The sequence below is a fragment of the Ursus maritimus genome, unplaced genomic scaffold, assembly GCF_017311325.1.
Source record: "Ursus maritimus isolate PB19 unplaced genomic scaffold, ASM1731132v1 scaffold_12, whole genome shotgun sequence".
Classification (NCBI taxonomy): domain Eukaryota; kingdom Metazoa; phylum Chordata; class Mammalia; order Carnivora; family Ursidae; genus Ursus; species Ursus maritimus.
The window spans coordinates 62802036-62811496 of record NW_024423564.1 but is presented as its reverse complement, the minus strand read 5'-3'; the positions used below and the strand labels follow the sequence as shown (position 1 = coordinate 62811496).

Sequence of the window (9461 nt, the reverse complement as noted above, 5' to 3'; positions counted from 1 at the left end):
GGGGGGGGGCAAGGGTGGGTGCGGGGTGTCCCGGGGGACCGTCTGAACCCGAGTGGATCGACTTCACTGCAGTGTGGGGGGATACGGCCTGAGGGAGAAAAAAAGGGGTGCTTGGAAGCGGCCCCCGATTCCCCTGGAGGCACAGAGGGCGGGGGCCCTGGCGAATGGCTTTCTTGCTGGCCACTGGCGGAGTGAGTAGACCCTGAGGGTCTGGGAAAGGGGCCGGCCCCCACCCCTGAGTCCCCGGGGTCCCTGCTGCCTGGCCCTGCCGGGCTGTGGGCGCGAATGTCGCTCTCTCCCTGCCTCCTTTCCGCTGCCCTCTTGGGTGAGTAGGACGACGTGGCCGCTCAGGCCGTCTCTTCCCAGGGAGCTCTCCACACTTCTTCCGCCGAGATGGGTTGGAGGGTGAGGCTAGGGGCCTCCTGTTTCACCGAGAGGTCATTCGCCACCAAACCAGACTGGAAGAGGGCATCTCTTCCCCTTTTTTCATTTTTGTGGAACTCGCTTTCCTTTTCGAAAGGTGTCTCAAGCTGTAAACACAAAAGTTAAGCTTTCCCGTAATGTGAAAACTTAATTTTGACCAGTTGCCCATTAATAGAGTCTCCAGTTGCAGGCCAAACATTTTCTGTTTTATTTTTGGCACTGTGTTCTTCCAGCCTGGCCTAGTATCTTTGTATGTAGTAATTATAGGTGCTATTATTTGTGAGTATTTGTGTGGGGGAGGGGAGTGGTTTTACAAGCTTCTTGAGTAGCTTGTGCAAAAAAATATTGGAAGCTTTGGAATAGTGTGAGGTTTTCATAAAAACTGGAGGGAAAGGCTTAGGTTCTCAGCACAGCTCAGTTATGGGAAGTTGAGTATAATGGATAGTCTAGGAAGCATATTTGAATCATGCAATTTTTTTTCAGCGTTCATACTGTACTTCACAAGTATTTTTGTTATGAGTGAGAAATGTATTGAAGCAGAAAACTTTTTGCTCATTTGAAGTAACATTTGGTTTTGCTTGTCAATTGTTTACGTTTAGCTGTGTTCAGGAAATTAAAAACAAATCAAGTAATTATTTCTCCCAGTTTTTAGCAGAGATGTTTAGGGATGTAATTACAGTTTAAGAGCTTTTGTAATGAAATTTAAATTGGAAATTCTCGTCCACTGTTCTTGAGTCATCTTTCAGAACATTGCCTGTATTGAACTAAGTGATAAAGCCCTTTAATGAATGGTATCGACGTCTCTCATTTTCTTAAAGAAATTTTTTAACTTTGATTTTTTGTGCAGCCCAGCCAGAAGCAACTTAAGTAAAAATACTATATTACCTTTCCTAGCTCAGGGAAGATATAAACCACCAAAAATCAGACTTTTAGTCTGAGAGCTTAAATGAAAAATAAATATCACAGAAAAGCCAGATCGGTTTCCAAAGTGTCCTGAGTTTGTTTCTGACACAGGTGGCATTATGCTTAAAGTTCCCCTCAATAAGTACTAGGCTACAAAGGCTATTGGTCACATCCATTTTGATATTTCTGAAGTTCTAGGTGCGTTTTTTTTAATGCAAAAAGATTATATTCAGTATTAATTTACTCACCCATCCCCAGATGATAAGAAGACAAGCAGGGAATTTAAGTTTGGTTCAGACAGGAAAAAGGATTGCGATCCAGCCGTATTCTGTTGTTTGGAAAATCAGGCAGTTACATGGTTTGCGGTCTATTGCTTGAGAAAGATAATATCAGGCTTTTATTTTGAAAAGCAAAAACTAGGGTATCCCCTGGGATATGTCAAGTTTTATCAGTATCTAGACTTTGTAGTATGGAGTGATAACTGATGTTTATGAGGATTCTATAGAAAAAGACAGTTTTAATGACTACTATTATGTGGTTAGCCTACAAATTATATTTAGGAAGATTTTTCAATAAAGATTTAAACAAAGATTATGTTTGAAAAAATAGTTCTTAGCCTGAAAATATAATTAAGCCACATATCTCTCTCTAAATATTTTAATTAATTGAAGTTCCACCATATGTAGGTAGTCATTTAAAGCTATTTTCCAGCTCCCTTATTTTCCATGTCCAGTCAGCAGATCCTGTTAAATTTGCCTTAGTAATATCTGTTCGATTTATCCTTTTTCCACGTGATGATAGTTAATTCCTGTGCTTAAAAATCTGTTTTGAATCCATTTGCCAAAGTCAGCTGCCTATCAAGTCCTTCAAGGCCCTTCACAACCTGGTCCTAATTTATCTGTCTTTAGTCTGAACTCAGCTACAGGTGCTCTACCCAAGCTATCCACTCTAGCACTGTGAACTGTTAATCATTTGGAACATGACTTAGCCTCTCAGCTCTTTGTCCTTTCACAGCCTTTCCCCTCTTTCTTAGGATTATAATTGCACAGAATTCTAGCAAGTGATAAACCTCCAGTTCTTCCTTTAACATACAGTTCATAATGTTACTTTTTTTTTAATGTTCTCCTTCAGGCACAGCCAGTTAGAGTAGCACACTTTGTTCATATCTCTATATATGGCGTTTCACTAGGTTGTATTGTAGATTTCTTGTTCACATGTCTGATTCTTGCATTACACCCTAACCTCTAGAGGTCAGAGGTCCTTACTCATCTTTGTATCTCCAGGGCCTTTGTCCATAGTCCAGTGCTTGGCACATAGTAGGTATTCACTGAAAGCTTGTTAAATGATTAAAATACGTGACTTAATGATATTCTAAGTATGTAAACCTTTGTCTTACTTGTACTGAAGTTGGGTTTATCCCTGTAAGGTAGAAATATTTCCTGAGTCCCCAGGCTCCCTGGTTGCTGCCACACCTGAGAGATAGGATTGGAGAAAATGTTTAGAAACAATGTTATAAAGGGTGAGCAGATTCTCAAGCAAACACCCCCTACCCCCCAATCTATATGATCTCTAATACGGTTTAAAGAATATTAATAGCAGTACCAACACTAATTAGTTTTACTGTAGTTAGTATCGTAGGAAGTCAGAGCACGTTGCTTGGAAGGGGTGAAATTTGAGCTCATTCCAGAAGATTAGGTAATGAAATTATATTTGCTGTTTTCTGTATTGCCGTTAAAGATGTCCTTTGAAGACCGTGACAGTACCTGGCATATAACAGATATTCAGTGAATATTTGTGTCGTGAAGGAATGGTTGGGTGTGTGTGGGAGAGAGAGAGACGGACTTGTAGTCCTTTTACATTGGAGTTCATTTATTTCTGGAGACACCTTTAAGAACTTTGCTTCTTTGTTGTATTGACCAGGCACCTCATTTTGTTTTTTCCAAAATGTGCCACTTCAGTCAAGTTACTCTGCTTACTTGGTTGTTTCTTTGCATTCTCTGCATTCCAAAACATGTTTTAAAATCTGGTTATATTGGTCTTTCTCAGTTTCAAGGTTACAGTAAATGAGTTTGCTTGTGTTTTAACATTCTTTGTCATACTGTGCAGGACTTGGCTGCAGTTGGAACCCGTAAGTTCTTATTGTCTTTATTTAAATGAACTTATAATTTTTTAAAGTAAAGGAGTGGACCCCAGGTTTTTCAAATGTGGTAAGGTATTTACTCACCTGATGAACATGTTTATTTACCTGGAGATACTGGCTAGTCTCCTAGAATTGGAAGGGATCTTAAAGTTTTAATACAACCTCTACCTATTTTTTAAAAAAAATTTATTTGAGGGTGGGGGGAGAAGATGACTCCGGGATCATGACCTGAGCTGAAGGCAGACACTTAATTGACTGAGCCACCCAGGCACCCCTAACCTCTACCTATTTTTATGGTGGAGAAAACAGTCTCAGAGAAGCCAAGTGACTTGCCCAAGGTCACACAGATAGAGACTAGAATAACTAGGATTAGTCCCCAATGATTCTTGCTCTTTTGACTCTAGAGAGAACTGGAGTGCTACCCTGCTGCTGCTCTCCATCCATTGCTCTCCTCACTTCCCAGACCTTAGTAATTTTTCCAGTTCAGCCACTAATAATTTATTTCCTTTCAGATTCAGCATCTGGATCTGAAAAAATACCATCTTTTCCCAGAGCATATTGTTCCTCATTTGGCTTCCTTCTGCTTTCCAGCCTCTCTTCGTGCTTATATTAACCCTTACTCTGCGAGTATGCCTTTTCTGGTTATTCTCCATTTTCCTGCAGATTCCTCCTTTGCCCTTCTCTGCTCTTTGCTCCAGAAGGCTGACCTTGATAGCCTGTGTCACCTGAAGTTCTTTCTCCTTTGGATTCTGGTTGGGGTTAGCCAATGGGAGGCAGTGACAGAAGATGGAAGGAAGAAAAGAGAGAACTCTTGGGGTATTTATTCCTCTTGCTCCTCTGTTTTGATGTGTTTTAGCAGTGGCTACGCACTATAACTAGAGTGTCCTTTAAGTAGCTCTAGTTGGTCCTTGGTAACAGTTTCCTTCCTTGTTCATTCAAGCTTGGGATGGTGAGGGCTTCCTGTTGTTCCTATTTCCTGGGTACCTCAGCATCCCTTGTTAGTTTACCTGACCCTGCCCTCATTTCTGTGGTCTCTTCATTAAAGAAAAGTTGAAATATTCCATTTCATTATGCTGTTTCCAGCCTCCGTCCACTGCTGTTTAACACTTTCCCCCTCACATCTCTGTTCACATCTTACACTTCACAATGCTGCCACTGTGAAACATTTCTCATCCCCTCACCTTTGCCCTCTGCTCTCTTATTACTTTTCTCATAACTCTTATTTTACCATACTCGAATCAGTTATTTGTAGACAGATGTTTATCTTCTCAGAGATTTGAAACTCTTAGGGCAAGTCAATAGCTGCTTCGTCTTGGCATCGCCAAAGCACCTATCACAGTGCAATAGTCAAAAGAGATACCCAATGAATAAATCATTATTGTAACACTAAATTCCAAACCCAGAGCAGCAGTACAGGTTTCCTCTGCTATTCAAAAGTAGAGTGTTCCTGTGAAACCTTTTCTAAGTCAAAGTGGTATAAAGCAAAGAAGCAATTACCATTAATTTATATGGAAAGATTTTTGAGCGATCCCAGACCCTAAAAATAACCTCTTGGGCTTTTGTAACATCTTAGGACACGTCTTGCTAATGGATACACAAAAAAATTGAAATAAAGCACAAATGCTCACAGATGAAGTTCAAAGCTGTGGCAGTGTATGGCTGAGATGCTGAGTGTATTTCCCAGAGAAGGAGCTTGGCAGGGCCACTTTTGCTTGTGGTATTCACTGCATCTGTAACAGCTCACTGCAAAACAAAAGCTGAATGCTGTTTTTGCTTTTCGCATTTTTCGTAAAAGCAGATATCCTCTTCAGATTTCTTTTGGTTAGTGAAAACAGGTACTAATGAAGGTCTTTTGTAAAAACAAAGTGGTAACGGGTCTTTTGAAAGTTGAATGATCCCTGCATTTGTAAAACTCCTCTGTGAGGGGATTTGGCATGAAAAGAAATGAGTTTTTAGAGGGACAAGTCAATTGTCATTGCCTGGTCTTGCTTCCTGTACTGCCTATACATTTTCTTCCCTTTTATTTAATTTCTCTTTTTTACTTAAAAACTTTTAGTTGGCCATAAAAAAGTCAGCATCCATACTTGTAATATAATAAATCTTTTAGAGTGAGTTATTTATGCTTTTTTCATGAATACACTAATTATAATTTCTTTGATTACTTTTTATGCTTTAATGCTAGCCGATAGGTACATTTCAAAACTCCTTAATTCATTCATTTACAAAGTTTTCATTGAGCACTTGTTACAAACCAAGCACTGGCCTTGGGGATACAGTTGAGAACAACACTAAGTCCTGTCCTGATACATTCTAGTCTTGTTTTAAACCATCTTGATAGATTACTGACCACAGTTAATCTAAATTGGGGTAATTTTATATTACACTTTTGGGGGGGAGGGCAAAAGAAGAGGGAGTGAGAATCTTCAGCAGTCTGCACACCCAGCACAGAGCCCGACTTTATCTCACAACCCTGAGATCATGACCTGAGCCGAAACCAAGAGTCTGACGCTCAACTGACTGAGCCACCCAGGTGTCTCTGTATTACACTTTTAACAGCTTTAGCAAAAACTGAACCTGTTCCTTCTGTGTAATGTTCACTGACAACTAAAATCAAATGTACAAAAACTGTTTTTGGCATATATAATTTTGAAAGGATAAATGTCAAACCAATTACAGTATCCCTTTCAATTCAGCATTGTTTTTGTTCTATTTTGTTTGGTTGGTTTGTGTGAGATCTAAGCCTTTTAATACTGTCTTTTGGTCTGACTAGTTAATCATTTAGCTCCCCTTGGGTATTTGATTTTCAGTGTGTTATGTTTTGCTGTACAGAGAGATCCAGGTTTGTCAGAGGAATATGTCAAGTTTTTTTTTTTTTTTAAGATTTTATTTATTTATTCGACAGAGATAGAGACAGCCAGCGAGAGAGGGAACACAAGCAGGGGGAGTGGGAGAGGAAGAAGCAGGCTCACAGCGGAGGAGCCCGACGTGGGGCTCGATCCCATAACGCCAGGATCACCTCCTGAGCTGAAGGCAGACGCCCAACTGCTGTGCCACCCAGGCGCCCCGGAATATGTCAAGTTTTGTTTTTTAAAACATTTCATGATCAAAATTTTAACAGCTATTATGCTATATAAGAGAGTTCTGGAGTTATTTCAAAACTTGACCTACTAAAATACTTAGTTTAAGGATTCATATTTTTGAATATGAGTTTCTCCTAGTTATGCTTGAAGCGCATCTCTAGTATGTACCTAAAACTTTCGTTTTTGGTGGACCCTTAATAGTAGTGAGACTTACTTGCTTTCCAGAACGCTGTTAAACTGAATGATAGGTGGTAATCTGAAGTTGGAGAGAGGAAGAATGTATTTTTTTTTCCATCCCTTACTAGTAAGCCACTCAGAGTTTATGTAGATCTTGGAATGAGTTAACCTATGACTTTTAAGAAAGGTATGTCCAGTAGCCTGACCAACTAGTGGGTGAAAAGAAAAGCTTTGGCTGGTTGCCAGCACCACACGGTCAAACAGTGCTTTGTTGGAGGGAGTGAGGTAGTAGGTGTTTTTGTTTTTTATGAGTTTGCTTTCTTGAATGTTGAGTCATTATTATGTTATTGGCAGGAAGGATGTAGAAAAAAAAATTAGGTATTCTGCTTCATTTTACTGGCTATTTTTCTTCTTGGCATTTATTCCAATGTAGTTTTGATTGCTAATTTTTTAGTGTTTTTTTTTTTTTTGCAAGTTTGTGCTTTTTATCTGTAAATGATGTTATAAATTTGTTATGCTACATTTTGCTTGGAAAGGTGTACCTGAGCAGCTCTATTGCCAAATTTACCCTAAAGACATTTTAGGATTTTATAGATAATTTTAAGAGGATAAAGCTGATTTATTTGCAAGCTAAAACAGTTATAAAACTTTTGAAAAACATTTATAAACTTGCACAGTTTCCAAATATTTTTATATAAGCTTTTGAATTAAAATAAATGTATACTTATTTTTAAAAATCAGACAAGTGAATATATAAAGTAAAAATTATAAGAGTCCCTGTCTCAAATGCCCCCCTTCCTTAATCCCAGTACCCGGTATTAATATATGATGTGTTTCATGTGTTTCGTTTCTTGCATTTTATATAAGGGGGTTGAGTGTATCAATAAAATAACTTAAAAAAATGTAGCTTCTATATTATTCATGTCTCCATTTACCTAGCATAATGTAAGCACCCAGTTAATAGTCATTGAATTCTGGTGGAGCTTTATTTCTGTAATTGGCTTTCTGCATTCAGAGCCTATAAACTTATGTTTCATTTAAAATAATTTTTTAAGTAAGTTACTGCATTCTGACACTTCAGAGGCAATCTTACATGCCTTCTAGACATTTATATCTCTAAAAGGCTAGTTATATCCTTTATGGAGAAGGAGCCCATATAATTTATCGTCCAAACTAGAGCAATTTTGGGAGTGAGGGAGGCTGCTAATTTTCTGAGACAACAGGTGTAAAGATTGATGAACCCAGACAGACTAGTGTCTATGGTCATTCTCTTCATAAACGTCAGGTTTTTATTTGTTTTATTTAGATTTTGACAAGACTTTTTATATGACTTTATTTAGAAAGAGTCTTTTGGAAAGACAAGCTATCAGTGATTTAAAAACAGAGGAAAATAGTGCAAACTCCAAACCTTTTTTGTGCAGTTGTTTGAGTACCCAAATCACTTTATGGAATCAATATTAGTGTTTTCTTCTGTAAGTCAAAAGGTTACATAATAGTGTCAGTATTGGATGAAGAGATCATGAAGAATAAGCAGTTGTGCTAAGAGTTATGAGTAAAGTTCATTAATTTTGACGCTGATGTCTGTACCTGATTCCTGTTTGACAAAGTAACACTCTTTCCCAACTATATGTGTGATTCAGATTTGTGGTATATATATGTTTTGTTTTGTTTAATTAATTTTTAAAAAGATTTTATTTATTTGTTTGATAGTGAGACAGTGAGAGAGGGAACACAAGCAGGGGTATTGGGAGAGGGAGAAGCAGGCTTCCCGCTGAGCAAGGAGCCCGACAGAGTGCTCGATCCCAGGACCCCGGGATCATGACCTGAGCTGAAGGCAGACACTTAAAGACTGAGCCACCCAGGCGCCCCTATATATGTTTTTTAAACAGAAACTTAATACTGTGCATAAACCATTTTTTAAAATTTAAAGATTAAAGTGATTCTTTTTTTTTTTTTTTTTTGAAGAGCTGATGTACTTTCAAAAATCAGTTTCTTTTATGGTGGAAAAAGACTTTCTTTATATTTGTTGACCCTTTGTTACCAAGGTAAAAATTCAGTACAATTTACCTTTTGTAATTCAGGCATAATACCCATTCCTTTTCTGAAAATCTCATATGGATTTTTTTTCCCTGATCTGTTTTCTAGAACTGTATTTTATGAGTTGTGTATTGCTTATTCCTTTTTTATTACTATTATCTTCAGAGTTTATCAAGTTATTGTTTTCCTTTTTTAAAGGAACATTATAAATTTAACTTATGCTTATATCCTTTTATTGATTATGGATCTCTATTAGAATTGTTTTATGGTATTATCTGGTTATTAATTTTGTTTTTATCCATCAAATAGTCATTGAGTGCTCTCTTTATGTTAGGCACTAGTTTAGGGCCTGGAGATGCAGCAGTGAATTCTGGTTATTTATGATTCCAAATTATGAAGAGGTAGTAGAAAACTTACTCTTGTGGTACTTTACCCATATTCTTTCACCTGTCCAACAACTTTGAGTGGTTTGTTATTATGCCCATCCCTAGATGAGAAAATGGCGGTGGAGAAAGTAGCTTGGCCTGATCATATAGGTTAGGAAGTTGCAGATTCAGGATTTAAAACTAGATCAGTCTGACCTTAAAGCTGTGCTCATTTTAACTACATTAAGCTCCTTCAGGCAGTTTTTAGATTACATTTTAGTGCTCTTATGCCATGAATTCTTTTCAGATATTAATTGTGATTTAAGAGAAAAGTGT

General features: G+C 38.0%; 1 protein-coding gene across 4 annotated transcripts in view; it reads left to right on the top strand.

Moving 5' to 3' along the window:
- The window catches only part of OSBPL9 (oxysterol binding protein like 9), a 186492-nt gene that overhangs the window by 123928 nt on the left and 53103 nt on the right, over positions 1 to 9461 (top strand). Inside the window, exon 1 of one of the 4 annotated variants that reach the window (XM_008699215.2) lies at positions 7 to 191. The exons of 2 other annotated variants lie outside the window; for them this stretch is intronic. In XM_008699215.2, the coding sequence (XP_008697437.1) occupies positions 165 to 191 (27 nt within the window). In that variant the 5' untranslated portion in view covers positions 7 to 164. Of the gene's footprint in view, positions 1 to 6; positions 326 to 9461 lie in introns of those variants that run through there. One more of the 4 variants, XM_040627318.1, reaches the window with a different exon arrangement.